Source organism: Myotis myotis, unplaced genomic scaffold, assembly GCF_014108235.1.
Source record: "Myotis myotis isolate mMyoMyo1 unplaced genomic scaffold, mMyoMyo1.p scaffold_m19_p_9, whole genome shotgun sequence".
Taxonomy (NCBI): Eukaryota; Metazoa; Chordata; class Mammalia; order Chiroptera; family Vespertilionidae; genus Myotis; species Myotis myotis.
Genome location: NW_023416401.1, coordinates 60,847,628 through 60,865,833, shown reverse-complemented (window position 1 = coordinate 60,865,833; position 18,206 = coordinate 60,847,628). Strand labels below are relative to the sequence as shown.

At 58.6% G+C, this 18,206-nt stretch overlaps 1 protein-coding gene across 2 annotated transcripts in view; it reads right to left on the bottom strand.

Annotated features, from left to right (window-relative positions):
* NOL4L (nucleolar protein 4 like) overlaps positions 1-17,347 on the bottom strand; it is a 127,444-nt gene extending 110,097 nt beyond the window's left edge. Inside the window, exon 1 of one of the 2 annotated variants that reach the window (XM_036321774.1) lies at positions 16,744-17,347. In XM_036321774.1, coding sequence (XP_036177667.1) covers positions 16,744-17,064 — 321 coding nt within the window. In that variant the 5' untranslated portion in view covers positions 17,065-17,347. The remainder of the gene's footprint in view (positions 1-16,743) is intronic. The other variant, XM_036321775.1, reaches the window with a different exon arrangement.
* Between the last annotated feature and the right edge of the window lie 859 nt (positions 17,348-18,206).

Here is an 18,206-nt window from a genome sequence, read left to right as displayed (position 1 = left end):
CCAGAGGCAGGGCTCAGAATAGAACCTTCTTTTCTTTCTTGCCTCCTGATTTAGAAAACGGGCTCTCCCCCTGGAAACACCACCTGCCATAGTGTGGGTGATGGTTCCTTGCCTTCCTGGTGGCCTCCCTGGAGGACTGCTCTTCCCTGTCACAGACGAGGTGCTGAGGGCAGAGGAGTGAGGGCACCAATCGCGCAAGCTTGCCGGGGCAATGCCAGACCACAAACCCTGCTCAGGCAAGTCAGACATGCACATGCACTTGCCCCTGCACGGCCCTGTGCTGGGTCCAGGAGGCAAGGAAGGGACCTTAGGGAGGGAGCTACAGCTGAAGGGGCAGGTGGCCATAGTTGGGAGCAGCTGCTGGCCAGTCAGCAAGCCCGGCTCACTTCCGGTGCCGCCCTTTGCTCACAGGGGGCCTCGGGCAAGTTGCTTAAGACCTCCGTGGTTCACAGGTTGTTGCAGGAGCCCGTTGTGCAAACACATCGGAAGCACTTAGAGCTGGCCCAGCACCTAGTGAGCGCTCAATAAATGGGAACTGACACACCACCACCACAACTCTCATCACCATCACAATGACCACCAGTCACCACCACTGCCATAAACACCATTATCACCTTCACCATCATCATCACTACCACCACCACCACCAGCACCATTACCATCAACACTATCATCACCATCATCATCATCATCACCTTCGCTACCATAATTACCATCGCCACCACCACTATCAGCACCATTACCGGCAGCATCTGCCCCTCACCATGCATCCTGAGCTCTGCTCTATATGATGCAAAAGGACCTGCACTCCCTACACCTGTGGAGCTCACCACTGCACCCCAGGAGGCTCCTCCGAGTTGTTGAATGAATCAATGAGTGAATGAATGAATAAATGAATGATGAAAAGGCTTTTCTGGAGAAGAAAGTAGCTGATAGGAGGAGGAAAAGCCTGGTAGATCTGTTCCTTCAGCCCCACAGCCCTCTCACCTCATTTCTCTAGCTTCTGCTCCCATTGGAGCTGTTGTCCCCTAGAACCCAGAGCCTCCCTGGGCCTCAGACTCCCTATTCCCCTCCAACTAGTTCCTGAGCCAGGGGGTTCAGTCCTACATGGGGGTGACATTTCACCAGGGCCCAGTGAGGGCTGGGAACAGCCTGGAGACCCTGGAGCCATGTAGGACTGAACCCCTCTGGCTCAGGAACTTCTAGTTGGAGGGGAACAGGGTGCTCTGCACACAATGGACCAAACTCAGCTCCCTAAACACCCCCATCCCTGTGTCCCCTGCTCTGCAATAGCTCCCACTGCCTGAGAGCTGGCTTTCTGAGGCTCCATTAAGGGACTACATAGCCCTATCTCCCCAGCCCCAGGGCTCCCTTCAAGCCAGCTTCTCTTCCCCTCTTCCCACAGCTGTGTCCCGGCCCTGCTGGGACTTCCCTTCTAGCAAGGAATAAATCCAAATGTTTCTGCGAGGGGCCTTCGTACCCACCTGTTGACCTGCCAGCCTCCTTTGGCTCTCTTAGTCCTTGGACTGGAGGGGCCTGCTTGTTGGTCAGGTCGGACAGCCCCCAACGCGTCCTGGCTGTCACTCTAGTCCGCATGTAAGCCCCATAACTGGCCTGACCCTCCATTTTACAGGGGAGGAAACTGTGGCACAAAGATGAAAAAGGCTTGAGGCATTCATTGAACAAATATTTACTGACTGCCTACTATGCACCAGGTGCTGGGAACACAGCCATGAGCAAGATGGCAAATATCCCTGTTCCCATGGAGCCCAAGAGGAACACACACAAAATCAGTGTCTGTCAGAGGTTGATAAGGGTTCTGAAGTTAGAGTAAAAGGATTAAGAATGATGGGGGACAAAGGCCTTTTGAAAAGGCAATCAGAGGAGGCCTCACTGAGGAGGTGACGTTTCACCAGGGCCCAGTGGGGGCTGAAGGAACAGCCTGGAGACCAGTGGCCTATGGGCAGTGAGCAGGAGGCTGGAAGGTGGAGACAGGGCCAGAGCTGGGCCTCACGGGCCTTCGTGGCTTTTTCTCAGAGGTGATGGAGACCCACAGGAAGGTTTTGAGCAGAGAAGTAATATGGTCAGGTTTACATTTTAACACAGCACGTAGGCAGCTGTGTGAAAAGGGAAGAAAGCAGGAGGAAGGACGAGAACTGGAGTGGGAGGGGAGTGATGAGAAGGCCCTGTGCTCCCCATACCCTGGGAAAAGGGACTCAGAGGAGCTGGACCTGGGGGCAACAGAGCTAGTGTAAGGGCCCGGGCAGAAGCAGTGCCCTTGAGCTCAGCAAGTCTGGCACAACTGGATAGGGGCCCAGCTGCCTGAGCCAACTAGGTGGTTGGCATGCCAGGCCCTAGTCTGCCCTGAGCACCAAACAGGGGTGCCTGGGACTCCCAACTCTGGGAGAGCAGAGATCAAGTCTGTCCTGTTCACCACTCCTGCCATGTAGCAGGTGTTCATTAAATCTTTATGGAATGAATGAGCAGGGCCTGGTACATAGCAGGTGCCGATAAAAGTTTGCTGAACGAACCAGTGAATGAAGGGATGGTCTGTAGCCTTGTATTGTTTGCTGGTGACTTCCCATGTTCGTCGGAGCTCCTTAAAATAATGCAACTGCTGCCAATCTGAGTCTTACCATGAGCCAGGCCCCAGGCTCTTACCTGTGTCCAACCACCCTGCATGGCAGGTTCTATTGTTATGCCCAATTTACAGAGGAGGAAACTGAGGCCCAGAGAGGTTAATTAATTTCCCCAAGTTCACGCAGCTACTAAGCAGCACAGCCAAGATGTAAACCCAGGACTGGGTTCTTCTCAGCTACACTCGAACACCTCCCACCCTGGGATCTTATCAATAACACCATCAACTCAACTGTGAATCCCTGAGGGCAGGGAGCTTGCAGGGGGGTTCCTGGCAGCACCTCCCCAGGGCCCCCTCACGTCTGAGGGACTGCCTTGGCTCCTCACCACAGCCTGGTACCACCTCGCTGATAAGGACACCAAGGCAAAGAGCTGGGAACTTTTTCAAGAGCTGAGGCTGAGAAGTGGCAGAGGAGGACCTTGAAACCCCGAGTTCTGGGGCCTAGCCAACAGCCCCCCACCCCGCCTCTCCCCACCACCAGCCCACGTCCGTCCGCAGCACAGAGGCAGCATATTGAGTCCCCACATCATGAGCCTGGACGAGGCAGTGACTAATTCCTGGGGCCCAGCCAATGATAGAAAACCCCTCCACACCGGAGGCCTGTCTCAAGATCCAAGGCCACGGGCTGACCTCGGGCTGACCTCTCACCTCTGCCTCTTGCTTAAAAGGGCAGAAGCCACAAAAACTGAGGTTCAGACCCCAAAGGGGAGCTGGGCAGTGCACAGTAGTAATCACAGTAATAATAGTAACAACAACAGCAGTGCCAGTGCTCACAGAGCACTCACCCAAGGGCCCTGCCCTCTGCTAGGCTTCAGAAGCTGGTTCTCACAACAATCTAGAGAAGCAGGTCCTATCATCACCCCCACTTTCTAAATGCAAAAACTAGGGCACAGAGAGGTTGAGTAAGTTGAATGAGTTGCACAGCAAGTATACAGAGGACTCAGGATTCAAACCCGGAGAGCCTAGCCCTAGGGCCATGTAGGACTGAACCCCTCTGGCTCAGAAACTAGTTGGAGGGGAATAGGGTGGTCTGGGCCTTGGGGCTGCTATTTTGTGGTTGTTGTGGCTTTAATTCATGTGTGTTACCTTGAAAACAAACCTCTCGTGCTCCTTTGTCCACAGAGCCACTGGCCCCGTCATGGGAGGCCATAACCCCTCCTTTCCCATTTCATGGCTCCCCTCTTTGTAAGTGCTCTCCCTAGCTCCTCCCCAGCTTCCATGGCACCCTCTCCCTGCACTGATCCCCATCAGTGCCACCCAGAATGGGCACTGACCACCCATCTCCTTTTGGGACTGCTAGCAGCTGGCTGTAGCCTGGGTGTAAGACTGAGCCTTCTCTCATGTAGGTGGGCACAACCCCCCCCCCCCCCCCCCCCCACACACACACCTCAGCTAGCTGGCTGTGGGGCCCTACGCCACTCCCTGGCCTTCCCTTAACCAAAGAACACCTCGGCAACCCTGAGGGTCAGCCCCACCAATAGATCCTATTTGTGCCTAAGCAGCATGTCCTGCTGTCAGCACACTCTGCCAGACAGGCTCATGCCTGCCGCCCATCCTGGGAAGAGTCACTGTCCAAGCCCATGCATTACCATGAGGGGCCCCAGCATCTAAGCCTTGCTGTCAAAGCCTGGGTGATTTTCCCTAGCTGGTTTGGCTCAGTGGATAGAGCGTTGGCCTGCGGACTGAAGGGTCCCGGGTTCGATTCCGGTCAAGGGCACATGCCCAGGTTGCAGGCTCAATCCCCAGTAGGGGGTGTGCAGGAGGCAGCCAATCAATGATTCTCTCTCATCGTTGATGTTTCTATCTCTCTCTCTTTCTCCCTTCCTCTCTAAATCAATAAAAAAAAAAAGCAATTAAAAAAAGAGAGCCTGGGTGATTTTAGGAGCCGAGGACACAACACTTCTCTGCTTGCATGCGCCCAAGTCCCTGCGCTGGTGCTCACCAGCTCTCTGACCTCAGGCCTGTCACTTAACCTCTCTGAGCCTCAGCATCCTCATCAGCAAACTGAGGATTGTAATGACAATTCTAATGGTCGAACAGTCACATGGAGTCATGGGCATAAAGTATTTAGCAGGGCGCCGGCGCTTCGTAAGCACTCGGCAAATGTTGGCTGTGTCATGTTATCGTTGTTTTTATTTGGTAGCAGGCATTGACCGAGTGCTTTATGTATCTCAAATGATCCCCACAACAACCCTAAAACATAGTTGATATTACTATCCCCATTTTACAGATGTGGAAATGGAGGCTCAGAGAGGGTGAGATGTGTCCAAGGTTTTTCACAGCTGGTTGGGGAGGCAGGATTTGAACCCAGGGCTCTCTGCCCAGGGAGCATGCCCACTTGTAGTCCCATAATGGGCAGCCTGGACTCTGGAGTCCAGTTCTCCTCTCGCCCTCCTTCCCTGGCTGGACCAGCAAGACTCTGGCCTCTCCTTCCTACCTGCTTTGGGGGAGCGCCTTCCCTCTGCCCTCTGGCTTCCATCAAGGCTTTCTCTCACCCAGATGTGGGGGAGGGGGTCTGTCAAGCCTCCAGAGCAGATCCAGCTGACCACCCTCCTCCTGGAAGTCCTCCCTCCAGTTTTCCTACACATACCCCTCCTTCGTTCTCTTCTACCTCTGTCCACTGCCCCTTCGGCAATTCTCTGCTCCAGTGTCCCCGGTCCTGTCCAGACCCCGCATCCTTAGGACTAAGGCCACTGGTCACAGCACAGGACAAGCAGAGAACACTCCTGTTTCCTGTGTTGAGCAACTGACATGGAATCTCCCTTCACATCCACATAGCAACCCCGTGTGATGGGAAATACTACTGAGTCCATTTGCCAGAGGAGGAAACTGAGGCTCGGGGAGGAACAACAACTTGTTTCAAGATCATCCAGCTAATGAGTCGTGGGGCTCAGTTCAAACCTGGGACTGGCCTGAGCTCCAAAACCCAACTCAGCTGCACTGCTCCATACTGGCCTTGTACAGATTCTAGAGTTACTGATTCTATCACAGTCCTAATCCTAGGCTCCCCTTGATTATAGCTACCTTTTACTGAGGACTTGACTACGTAAACACCCGGATACAGGTGCTTCTAGAGAGAGAGAGAGAGAGAGAGAGAGAGAGAGAGAGAGAGAGAGAGAGAGAAGGAAGAAGGAGGAGGAGGAGGAGGAGGAGGAGGAGGAGGAGGAGGAGGAGGAGGAGGAGGAGGAGGAGGAGAAAGAAGGGAAGCCACAGCTGTTATAACCCCATTTTACAGAAGAGGAAACAGGCTCGGAGTGAAGAACAGACCTGCCTAGGATTGCACATCAGTAAATGGCAGAGCCTTGACCCAGCCTCTGTCCCCCCACAGCCCCACTGCTCTGCTGATTTGCAGGAGCCACATATTCAACATAAAACCCTTTGCCCCTTGGCCTGCTCCTGTTCCAGCCTCCAGATCTCCCAGGGAGGCCCCAGCCCCATAGAGCTCCCCAGCCTGAACTCACTGAATTGCCTCCCCCCCTCCCCACCTTGGCCCAGGCTCTCCTCTCACCCCACACAGGGTCTCCGAACCACCCTTGAGAGATTAACAGCTGTCTAGTTTGGAGTTCTTCACAGTGGGGAGGCTGGTCCTCCAAGGGACCCTGAGATGGAGTAGCAGCCCCTACTCTGTGGCCTGCCTGGCCAGCTGGTTTTATGCCATCTTCCTAACCAACCCACAGGGTGTGGGTTATCACCCCCTTATACAGAAGGGGCCAGGGGGTCACAGCAGGCAAGCCATCTGCCCAGAACCAGAAACTGGTGGCAGAGCTGAGATTCAAATATGGATCTGTTGTTGGCCATGTTACCCTCTGGCCTTCCTATGGTTGCTCTACCTGGCACAGCCCCTTCGGCCGGGGCAGGCCCCTCTCCACATCCCCACGAAAACGACAATTCCGCTGTTTAAGATCTCACATAATTCTCTCTGGGTTTTCCCAACAACCTGCAGGGGAGGGATAATCATCAGACCCATTTTTCAGATGAAGAAACTGAAACACCAAGTGTTTCCTTGGCCGGGTGCCCAGCAGAGGCTGTGCCTTGGTTTGCTAACCTGTATAATGGGGTCATAATGCCCTCCCAGGGTGGTTGAGGCCTATGTAAGACTGTGTAAGCCAGGGGCTCTTGGAGGTACGTCCTTGAGGTGCACTCAGACAAAGCTCGAGGCCCGAGTGCATTTTCCTCAACCCACCAGCCTCCAGTCGGGGGCTGCCTGGCATAGGGAGAGTCCCATGTTTCCTTGAACATGTCTTCAGCCCAGGGATGCTGAGAAAACGATGAGTCATCTGCCCAAGCATAGGCCTCCCAGGATCCTGTATCGGGTCCCAGCTGCGGCGGGAAAGGTTCCAAACTGGGAAGGGGGCCCCGTGACCATGATGACTCCCAAGCTGCCCCCATCAAGGCCTGAGTCACCAGGTCTCCTCTGGGCCCTCCCATGCCACACACTGCCGGTCTGGAGGACAGCTCTTGGATGCTGCCCACTGGACCCTGCCCCTGTGCCTTCGGCCCAGATCTGTACGTCTTCCTACATTTCTGGTGTCATAACAACCCTTTTCCCACCCAAGAATACGTGATCCTCTAGCCTCTCCCCCCCACCCCCACCTCCCATGTTACCCAGGCCCCACCCAGGCCAAAGAACGGTGCGACATGCTTAAACAGTGGGCTGTCATTCTCATGGAGAGGGGTCTGCCTAGGCCACAGGGGCTCTGACAGGCGGAGCAACCAGCGGGAAGGCCAGAGGGTTACATGCCAACAACAGACCTGCATTTGGACCCCAGCTCTGCCACCACCTTCTGGGCCTGGCCTCTCTCCGCACCTGTTTCTCAGCCTCCTGCTTCTCCTTCTCCGGAACACATCTCCTTGCCACAGCATTTCGAGGGTTCCTTCTAAAACTCGTTTCTGACCTTCCCTCCCCTCCCTGAACACCCTCCTGTGAACGCCTTGCTCTCCTTGGTGGAGGCACACTAGCTCCTGAGTGGCCTTCTAATCCTCCTCTTCCATCTGGCCTCAACCAATTTCACCAGCTCATCCCTTCTGCACTCCACATGCTTCTCAAGCTTATTTGACCCGTTACCCATCCCTACCCCATTTTATTGTTTTAACCCTCACCTGAGGATATTTTTCCATTAATTTTATTTTTTATTTTTTAAAGACAGTGGAAGAGAGGGGGAGAGACAGAGGGCGAAACATCGATGTGAGAGAGACACATCAATTGGTTGCCTCCCTATTGTGCCCCAACCAGAGCTGGGGATCGAGCCTGCAACTGAGGTACGTGCCCTTGACCAGAATCGAACCCAGGACCCTTCAGTCCCTGGGCCGACACTCTATCCACTGAGCCAAACCGGCTAGGGCCCCTATCCCATTTTAAATGTTCCGCAGAACAGACTTCTCCAGGGAAGTGGCCGGGCGCTGGGCGCTGACCATGCCTAAACCTGCCCCACTCCATGGAATGAGCTTCCCCTGTTCTGTTCTTGCTGAAAAGTTTGTTCCGGCCTCAAGGTCCAGCTCAAATGTCACCTCCCTGAGGACACCCCGACAGCCTCGGGCAGGAGGATGGGTCTGGGCCCGGGGCTCCTGAGGCCCTCTGAGTGCAGGATTGAATGAGTGGTCCTCAGAGTCGGCTCTGAGACATCTGCTGTCATTGCTGTTTCCTTCCATCCCCCACCCCACAGTGGGGAGCCCCCAAGGGGCAGGGGCTGTTCTGGGCCTTGAGGCTACAGCAGTGAAAACAGACAGGCCTGCCCTGGTAGAGCTCATAGCCTTGTGAAGAGACATACACCAAACATATAAACTAGTATAAATAAATAAATAAATAAATAAATAAATAAATAATATAGGAGGTGATAAGAGTTAAGGAGAAAAATTAATTAGAAAGGGGTAGGAGGAGAAGGTCCAAGGGACCTAAGATGGTCTTGACTGGGTGATCAGGGAGGAGGTAACATTGGAGCAACAGGAGAGGGAGCCAGCCATGTAGAGATCTGGGGGAAGAGTGTTCCGGGCTGGGAGAACTGCCAGTGCAAGGGCTCTGGGGCAGAACTGTTTGTGGTGGTTTGCAGATAGCATGGAGGCCAGTGTGGCCGAGCCTGAATGAGCAAAGGGAGAGTGGAAGGAGGCGAGGGCCGCACGCAGCCAGGGCCTTGTAGGCTTTGGGAAAGACTGGCTCTTGCTTTGAGTGAGACAGGAGCCGTGTAGGATTCTGCGTAGAGGAGGAAAAGAATCTGATTTGTTTTTTGCAGGTTCCTCTGGCTGTGTGAGACAGGGGTGCCAGGGTGAGCACAGGGAGCCTAGTGGGGAGGCAGATGCATCTCCAGGCTTGGACGAGGCTGGTGGCAGTGGCCGTGGTGAGAAGGTAACATTTGAGATGTATTTACTAGTAGAAGGTGGAACCAAGAGGATTTGCAAATGGTTGAATGGGGAGGGCAGTCAGTAGGAGAAAGAAGTAACAAGGACTCCAGGCTTGGCTGAGCAAGGAAAGCATGGAGCTGCAAAGATGGGGAGGACAGTGGAAGATGCAAATAAGTGAGCAAGCGATTGAATGAATGACCCACCGGGTTTTGAAACCAGAGGGGCACACGCCCTGCACTGGTGCTCTGTGGGACCTCGAGCTTGTTCTCTCCACTCTGGCCTTGGTGTCCCCATCTACAGCTGAGAAACCCCGAGTTCCGGGGTGGCCAAGAGGACTGGGCCTTGTGGGGAGAAGACAGGCCCTGCCTCCAACCCCGGAAGCCTGCCCAGGCTGCAGTTGAGATGAGAAGGGAAGGGTTAAGGGGGAAAGGTGGCATCTGTCTTCCACAGGCTCGGTCTGGGCCAGTGGGAGGGCTGCCCTGAGCTCTGAGAAGCTTTTGCAGAGTGCCCTTGGATGAGGGGCATCATGAGCCTGGGGTGGGCTCCAGCACCTGTGAGCCTGCCTCCATGCCCCAGGGGCATAGAGGGTCAGACAGCCATGGAACCCACACCCTGCCCCTGGCTTACTGTGGGACTCGGGAGACTCCCTGCCTTTGATGCCAGATTCTCATCCACCTCACAGAATCCAGGGGAGAGTAAATGAAATAAAGTATCTGGCACATGGCAGGGGTTTAAAAACATAGGGGATGTGCTCAGACCACTGCCCAGGGAGGAAATTATTAAACCTGCCTCACTGTGTTCTCTGTAGGATCTCAGAGTCCAGAACTCAGGTTTCCGGGCAGGGACGGGGGCAGGGGTGGGAATGAGAGGCCTCTGGTAGGCTCATCCTTCTACCTTTTTACCTGGTGAGTGACCACAAACCTTGGTAAAGCCCTCACTCTCTTCCCTCTAGCACCCTGACCTCTGGGATCTGGCTTCCCCACATCAGGAAGGGATTCAGAGGCAGGAGGAACCACGGGATACTTCCCTACATCACCTAGAGACACTGAGGCTCAGCAAGGGCTTAGAGAGACCCTGAGTCTTCATATCCCCAGCTCTGGGGGCCTATGCCAAACCCATGTTCTTCACCAAGACTTACCTGGGGTTCCCTGAAGCTCACTACAACATTAACCAGGCCCCCAGTGGCACTGAAGATAGAGAAATAACTAAGACACAACCTCTAGTGAACTAATCGTTGCTGCCCACCTACAACATGCCAAGAACTTTGCTGGGTGCTTTATTTCCACTGTCCCATCTAATATCCATGACATCTTTAATCACCATCCCCACTTTCCAGATGAGAAAAAGTCAGGCTCAGTGAGATCACATAGCAGCTAACATTTCCTAGGACTGGCTACATGCTTCAGGCTCTACATGCATTAATGCATTCATCTTCACACCAGTCCCGTGAAGGAGACAGGACTATCAGCTCCATTTTACAGATGAAAAAACTAAGGTCAGATTGGTGAGAGAGCAGACCTGGAGTTGAAACCAGGGCCCTGTGGCTTGAGACCCCAAGCCCTTCACCTCCTCTCTATGTCAGACGGGGCCGGGGGCAGAGAGCAGACCCAGGAGCCCTTGTTCTAATAAGCCACCTGCCTCATTGGGCCCTCACCCAGCTTCCTTCTGCTCCGTCTCCTGCTTTGGGGTCCAGAGGCAGGACCTGCTCTGACACAAGTTAGCAGAGGGACCTCCTCAAATGACAGCAGCGCCTTTTCCAGTTGACCGAGCCTCCTGGAAGTGGGGCTTTGGAGTCTGTTTTCCAGATGAGACTTGGAGAGATCAAACAGGCTACTTGCTCAGGTCACATGCAAGGATGTGGCTGAGTTGGGATCCCACAGGTCCTGGCCCCCTCTTTTCAAATTCAGTGCCCTCTCTCCCACCCACCATGGTGCCTGGCTTTGGGCTAAGTGCCACAATGCCAAAAGGTCACAAGCTTTTCCCTGCTGTCCTATGGGGCAAGGCATAGAGGAGGTAGAGGAAGAAGGCTGGAAACAGAGAGGTGCCTGGGCCACTGTCATGGGGACAGGGACACAGTGCTACCTCTGATGTCCACTCCCTCCCTCTCACTTGGCTTCAGCAGCGGCTGAGACCTGAGGAGGGCAGAGGCCAGGCAGCAGCTCAGGCTGGCTCAGCTATGATGAAGGACACCGCTGTCAATATGGTGCGGCCAGCCTGATGGGTGTTTTTTTTCAACAGGATCCTGAACATGTGTACATGCACACACAGTCACACTCATGGTCTGCCAGTGCCCACACCCCAGGTGCTTGCACATCTGCCAACACACGCTCACAATCACACACATTCATGAGCATGCAGTCTCCCCTCCACCTGTACGCACACATACACACACACACTGCCCCAGGCAGACAGCATCTCCAGCCTGCATACGGACAGGCACATGCACACTCACGCCCACACAGTCACACTGCTGCCCGCACACGCACACGCACACGGCGCCCACATGCACACGCACATGCTCTACCACGAGTTCACACACACGTGCACAGTCCTCAATGCCACCACCTCCATGGTAAGAGCTGCCTTGGAGAAGCCCAGGTTTGCCTGAGGCTAGGTCACTTTGTCCCTGGGCAGCCCGAGCCACAGGCTCCCTGACCCTCAGGCCCCGCCCCCCCCGAAGCATTTTTAGGATCCCAGATGGGCTTCCTGACTCCCAGACTTTCGGGGACAGTTAGCCTATCGGGGGGCCACGAGGGAGGGGATGTTCATGCCAGGTCTGACCCAGGACCCAGAAGGGAGGTCCCAGGAAGGCAGAACCTGATCCTCCAGCATCACACACGATCCAAAATACCAAGCCCCAGAGTCCCCAAGACCATATTCAGAGCAACTGAGGCTTAATTAACAAAACAGCCCATTTCTGCCATGAGAAATCCAAATTGGGCCCTGCCAGATGCCACTGTCAACCTTCTCCCCAAAGCCCCCCAGGACCCAGGACAGCAGAGGCCTCCTCCCTTCTTCTCACCCATTCCCATCCTAGGGAACCCCAGGAAAGCCCTCAGACACCTCACACAGAGCCAATCGCACCAGGTAAGATTACGGACACGTTGATCAGAGAGATTCTTCTCAACTAGTTCAGATTAAGGTGCAATGAACTGAAAGCTTGTCGTAAAGGACCTAGGTTTTCAAATTGGGTCAGGCTGCAAGACACCTCAGACAGGGTCAGAACGCACCTATGTGAGGGCAGTACCGGCGCGGAGGACCTGCCCCCATCAGCAGTGGCCTTAAGGAAGCTCTGAGCCTCCCTAGGCCTCAGTTTACTCATCTGAAGAATGGCAATAATAACAGCACTGGCCTGGGCTGCTGTGAGAATTCAGTAAGCCGCTGCGTCTTGGCCTCTCAGCACAGTGACAGGCACCAAGCAGTAACTCAGAAAGGGTCGCCATGGTGATAATTTGAAGAAAAGCGGGAAACACTAAGGTATTCGACCGAAGGTCACGGCACATATTACACTGTGCTAAGTCGGAGACCATTTCCCGCCCAGACCAGCGGCCGCAGGTGCCAAAGGTTTACACAAAAGCTCTGGGGAGAAAGACTGAAGACTGAAAATGCTCTCCACTAAATGAACGTTGTCTGCAAACTGGGAAAAGACCACCATTAGTCAATTTGGCCAGAAGAACACCTGGGGTCCTGCTCCAAAGAGCCTGGTGTTGAGTGGAGTTTGGCGATCCAGCATTTCCCCTCGGGGAACGGGGCTCCAACGGAGGCATCCTGGCACGTGATGGGCCACAGAGAAGCCTCAGTGGAGCACAGAGATCTGTGTTCCAGTCCTGGCTCCCTATCAACAGAAATTTCCTCTCTCGAGGCCTCAGTTTTCCCATCTGGAAGATGGTAGAGTTGGGCTGAGAACATTTTTCTCCAAGCAGCCCTGGGGCTCTCTGGTCCAGGGAGTTGACAGATGGCCCAGGGCCCCACCCCAGACATAACCTGTGGCCCTTGCAGGCCCTGGGGACAGTCCCACCCTAAGAGACCAGAGGAAAAGGAAAGGGGTGGGTTCATTTTGTGGCCGACCCTGGAACGGAATCAGAGGGTCTTGCCTCCAAGGGGTTTGCTTCCCCTGCTTGGCAAGCCAGGGAGGCCAGAGCAGTCCAAACACAAGAAATAATAAATCCTACCCAGGCTCTGCCCAGCCAGGAGGCCCGGCTGGCTCTTGTCATAAAAAGATCTTATCCTCTTGAGCACCCCTGCCCATCGCGGAGGACTCCGCCCTCCTCCCCTCAGCCCTCCGCCTCTACTTCTATTTCCTGTGACAACCTGCAAACTGAAGACCAACTTGCCTCTCCACCCACCCCCCACGCCCAGGCTTCTGCTCGACCCCCGCCCTGCCCCACCCCCCACGGGGCCCCAGCTGCAGGAGGCCCAGGCAGAGTGTAATTCCCCTTGCCCTCCTCTCAGCCCCCGGCCGGGTCCGGACAGATTAAGCCTTTGTCACACACACCCAGAAAAAGCTCAGGGCCAGATGGGACAGGACAAGTGGTGTCAGATCATCGACCCGCTGCTGGCCGGGACTCAGGGAAGGGCCCGACCACAGCACCGCATATGGCTGTGGGAGGAGGAAAGGGGGCCCATGGAGGGGGCAGCAGCATGGAAAAGAGACAACACACTATGGCCACCCTTGGGACCTGAGCCCAGGCCGGGGAACCTTGTTCAGCTGCTGGATGATCCAACTCCTACACTACACCCCCTCCTCCCTGAAAATGTTCTTCTGCCTGATTTCTTGATCATATCCTCAGTTTTGCCCACCTCCCCCACCAGCTGGGTGCCCCATGAGCAGGCACAGGGACCAACCCATCCCAATGCCCCAGCACTCCCCGCAAGGCCTGTGGGTGCTAAACAAATGCCCTGGACAAAGGTTTATGGCCCAATGACCTTCATAAAACCCACCCAGGACAAAACTACAGGATCTCTCCCAACTGCCACCAGAGGCAACGATAACTTTAAGAGTGTGTGTGTGAGTGTATGTGTGTGTGTGTGTGTGTGTGTAGGCAAGTGAAGGGGGGGGTCCTCCTTTGTACCTGTCAAAGAAGGTCCCATTCAACCCCTCCCAGGAAGAGGCCATGGTTGCTGAATTCCCAGCAGGATTCTTTCCTCTTAGATCAGTGAAAAGGAAAACAGAAATGTAAAAATAATAACTGAGCACCAGGATGGTGCTTGAAGATGGGGGTGGCAAGACTAGGGGCATCTCCTGTGTCTGGCTCCGGTTGGCTGGGCAGGTGGCAGGTAACTAACAGGCTCTCTGGGGACCAGCAGGCCAGGCAGGAGGGCGTGGGGAGCTCGAGGGGCAGGCTGTCACAGGAGGGCATGTCTCTTGTGTTTGTCGTCTTCCTGGCAGCCTGGTCAGGGAGGCCTGGGTCCCCTTCTCTGCCTCCCAAGCAGGGGGTCCCTTGGGGAAGGCTTATTATTGGTCTGGAAGCCAGGCGGAGGCTTTTGAGGCCCGTGCTGCCAGGGCGGGTCAGTGTGGGCCTCTTGAAGGTTATGAAAAGACTGGCTGGGCTGGCAGAACCCGGGCCCAGACCTAGCACCCAATTTCTGTATGTGGCCTGCATGGGCGAGTGTGTTCTTGCTCCACCTTGACAGCTGTTTGGCTAAGGGGTTAAGGGGACTGCCCCATGATGGCCACTCCCTAGAGAAGAGGTCAACCCACACAGAGAACCAGTGAACCAGCTGCCAAGTCTGAGGGTCACCTGCCCCACAACTCCAGGAGTGGGGGCTCCTGCCTCAGACTAAGAAGGAGATTGGGCCAAGACTTCCAGCTCCCTAAGGAGGAATAACCCTGATAAGGGGGGGGGGGTGGGGGGGGGGGGCACTAACTGGTTTGGGAAGCCTGGATGGCTCAGGGCAATGACCCAGGGTGGGGGGCCCAGACCCAGCCAACCATCTGGTGGGTCCCTGACCTCCAAAACCCACACTTAGGCTGGGGACACCAGCCCGAGGTGGGGGAGAACCGAGGAGGGGTAAGAACTGTTAGGGTTGGGAGGGCCAACCTAGGCTGGGAGCGGCAATAGCCCATGGTCCCCCTGCGGGAAAGTGGGCACTGATTTGGGCTGGGGGCGGGATGCCTGACTCGATCGGGGAGGGGGCAATGACCCAGACTCCCCGTTTTGGGGAGAGCACTGATTTAGGTCGAAGGGGTCCCTGACTCCAGGGAGGTGGGACACTGCCCCAGCCTTCCCCTTCGAGCGAGGATCGGCCGTGGTCGGCCCGGCCCTCTGCTCTGGGTCCGGCCCGAGGCGGCAGCGGCGCAGATGGGCTGCTGGCGGCCGCAGCGGCAGCCGCGCGGTTATCAGCGCTCCTCGCAGATGGGCCGCCCGCCCTCCGCGCTCACGGCTCCCCACTCCCCGCGGCCTGCAGCCCCGTCCCCTAGGCGCGGGGGGGAGGCGCCTCCGGATCCGCTCCCTGGCTCCCGCCTCCCTCCCTCGCGGCCCCCTCACCCCGCGGGCCGGGCCCGGGCGGCCGCAGGAGGGGGAGGGGGAGGGGGAGGGGACAAGTGCACTTTTCGTAACGACCGAATCAATTGTGTGTGAAGAGCCCGCTCTGGCCGGGGACCGGGCTGAGCGCGGGGCGGGCGGGCGGGCCGGACGGGGGAGGAGCGCGGAGGGGGGAGCGGGAGAGCGAGCGAGGGAGGGAGGCCGGCGCGGGGTGGCCCCGCTCGCTCACTCGGGCCGGGCGAGGCCAGGGAGGGAGTGAGGGGGGCAGGGAGGGAGGCCGGCCCGGCCCGGGAGGGCCGGGGGCTGAACGCACTAACGGAGGGTCTCCGCGACGGAAAGTTCAAAGCTCAGCAGCGCCCCGGGAGCAACCGACCCCCCCCCCAAGCCCCCACCCGCGGCAGAACAATGAGGTCCCGGCGGGGGAGCCGCGGGGCCCGCGCCGCACGCCCTCTCCAGGGCGCCCCGGGCCGGAGGGGACGCCCCCGCCCGGCCGCCCGCCTCCCTCCCTCGCAGAGGCTGCGGTTCCCCGCCCCCTCCCCCACGCCACCCCGCCCGGACCGGGCTGCCCCAGGGACGGGGGAGGGGAAGGGATGGATAGGTCAGGCCGCCCCCGTCCCAGGGAGGGGGAAAGCTAGGGGCCCGGGGGGCGGAGGGGGCGCCCCACCCACCCGCGGGAGGCTGCTCCTGCGCCAGGCTGCGGCTCGGGCTGCCCCTCCCCGGGCCAACCCCGGGCGGGGTCGGGAAGACAGTGCCCGGGCGAGCCCCCTCCCCGGGCCATGGGAAGGCGAGTGGACTCCCCGTCCCGTGGCTGCCCCTGCCCCCCGCCCGCGGCACCACCCTCCACACACACACACACACGCGCACACGCACACACACACCGCCCAGCCGGCCCGGGGGCGGGAGCGCGAGGCGCCCGGGACAGGCAGCCCCGGGGCGGGCAGTGGTGGGGTGGGGGGGAATTCGGGCTTCGGAGAAGCCGCCTGCTGGCGGGGGGAGGGGACGGGAGGACGGAACACACTGGGGTGAGCAGCCCGGGACGGCCCGCTCCGCAAGACCACGGGCCGGGCAGCGGCGCAGAGGGGGGCAGGGACAACCCGAACCCGGAGCGCTGCCTGGGCGGGCCGGGGCGGGCGGGTGAGCAGGGAAGCGTGCGTCTCGGACGGGCCAGACCCACGGAAAGCCTCAGGGACACAGGTTCGGACACACATCCACACCCACACCCCGCCCCCGCCCACCCGGAGCCCCGCGGCGGGACCGGCCCGCGGCCGCCGCGCGCGCACTCACCGAGCCCGTCTTGACCGGCACATACACCACTTGGCCCATCTTGGGTTCCCGGCCGCTGCCCAGGCGGAAGCCCTTGGAGCGCACCCAGAACTGGAACTTGCCTTTCTCGCCGGCCGCCGGGCCATTGCCCGCGCCGGTCCCGCCGCCGCCCTGCAGGACCTCGGTGATCCGCTGGTATTTGCTGCGTGTCACCGTCTTGGTTTTGGCCGAGTCGCCGTAGGTGCGCAGGCACCAGTCCCGGAACTGGCGGCCCAGCTCTGAGTCCCCGGGACTGCGCTCGCGCTCCCAGCCCCCGCGCAGCAGCAGCGTCGGCTTCGGCATCCTCCCGCCGCGCCCGGCGCCCTCGGGGGCGGGCCGGCCGCCTGGCCGCCCGGTGCCGGGACTGGGCTGGGCTGGGCTGGGCCGGGCCGGGCCGGGGCGCGCCGCGACCGGTGCTGTCCCGCGGTGTGGCTCCGGCGCGGCTGCTTGATGGGCACGGGCGGCGGCCGGACGCACGGGGCTGCAACGCGCTCTGTCCTGCTCGGGCGGCGGCGGCGTTGGCGGCGGCGGCTCCGGCTCGCCTCCTGCTCCGCCTCCTCCTCCCCCCGGCCGGGATGCAGGAGCGATGGAGGCAGCTCGGGGCCCGGAGGTGCAGAGGGGGCGGGCCGCCCGGCGGGCGGCCGGGGGAGGCGGGAGGCGGGGAGCGGCCCGGGGCGCGGGGAGCGAGACCGAGCCTAGGCGCGGGCGGCGGCGGCGGCGGCGGCAGCGGCGGCGGCTGTCAGTTCGCGCGGCTCATCCTGCTCTTGCTCAGGCTCCCGCTGCCGCTGCTCTTCCTCCTCCTCCTCCTCCTCCTCCTCCTTCTCTTCCTCCTCCTCCTCCTCCTCCCGCGCCCGCCTCCACCACGCCGCGGGATCCCACCTGTTAGAGCGTCGCAGCCCTCGCCGCCGTCCCCCCCACCCCCTCCCGCGCCCGCCCGCGGGGCCCAGCCTCCGCCCTGGCCCGGCCCCTGGGGGCGCGGGGGCTGCCGCGCCCGCAGCCACAGAGAGGACAGGAGCCGCAGGCGCACAGTGCTCAGCCCAGGGACTGAGTTTCCTCTGACCGGGCCGGGCCCAAGCCTCCCAGGCCACACTCTGTCTGGACCTGCGGTCTCACAGGGAGTAGGGCACAGACCCCGCCCGGCCACTAGCGTCCCAGCCTCCCCTAGTGGGCGGCCCCGGCTGATTTTAGCCAGGCACTGGCAGTACAGGGCAGGGCCCCTTCCCTCCCTGCAACTGGTCTGACCTCTCTGGTTCTGAGCCCAGAGCCAGAAGAGCAGTGTTCCCCAGGGGAACCCCTAACCGCCGCCCTTGGGGCCCCCCAACTTCCTCCCTTCAGCCTTACCCCAAATTCCCCAAAGTTTGGCTAACCTTGCTTCTGCCATTCCCACTGCTGTGGGACAGCCCCAGGCCCCAAGGAAGTCTCAACACGGCCTCACGCCGTCCAAC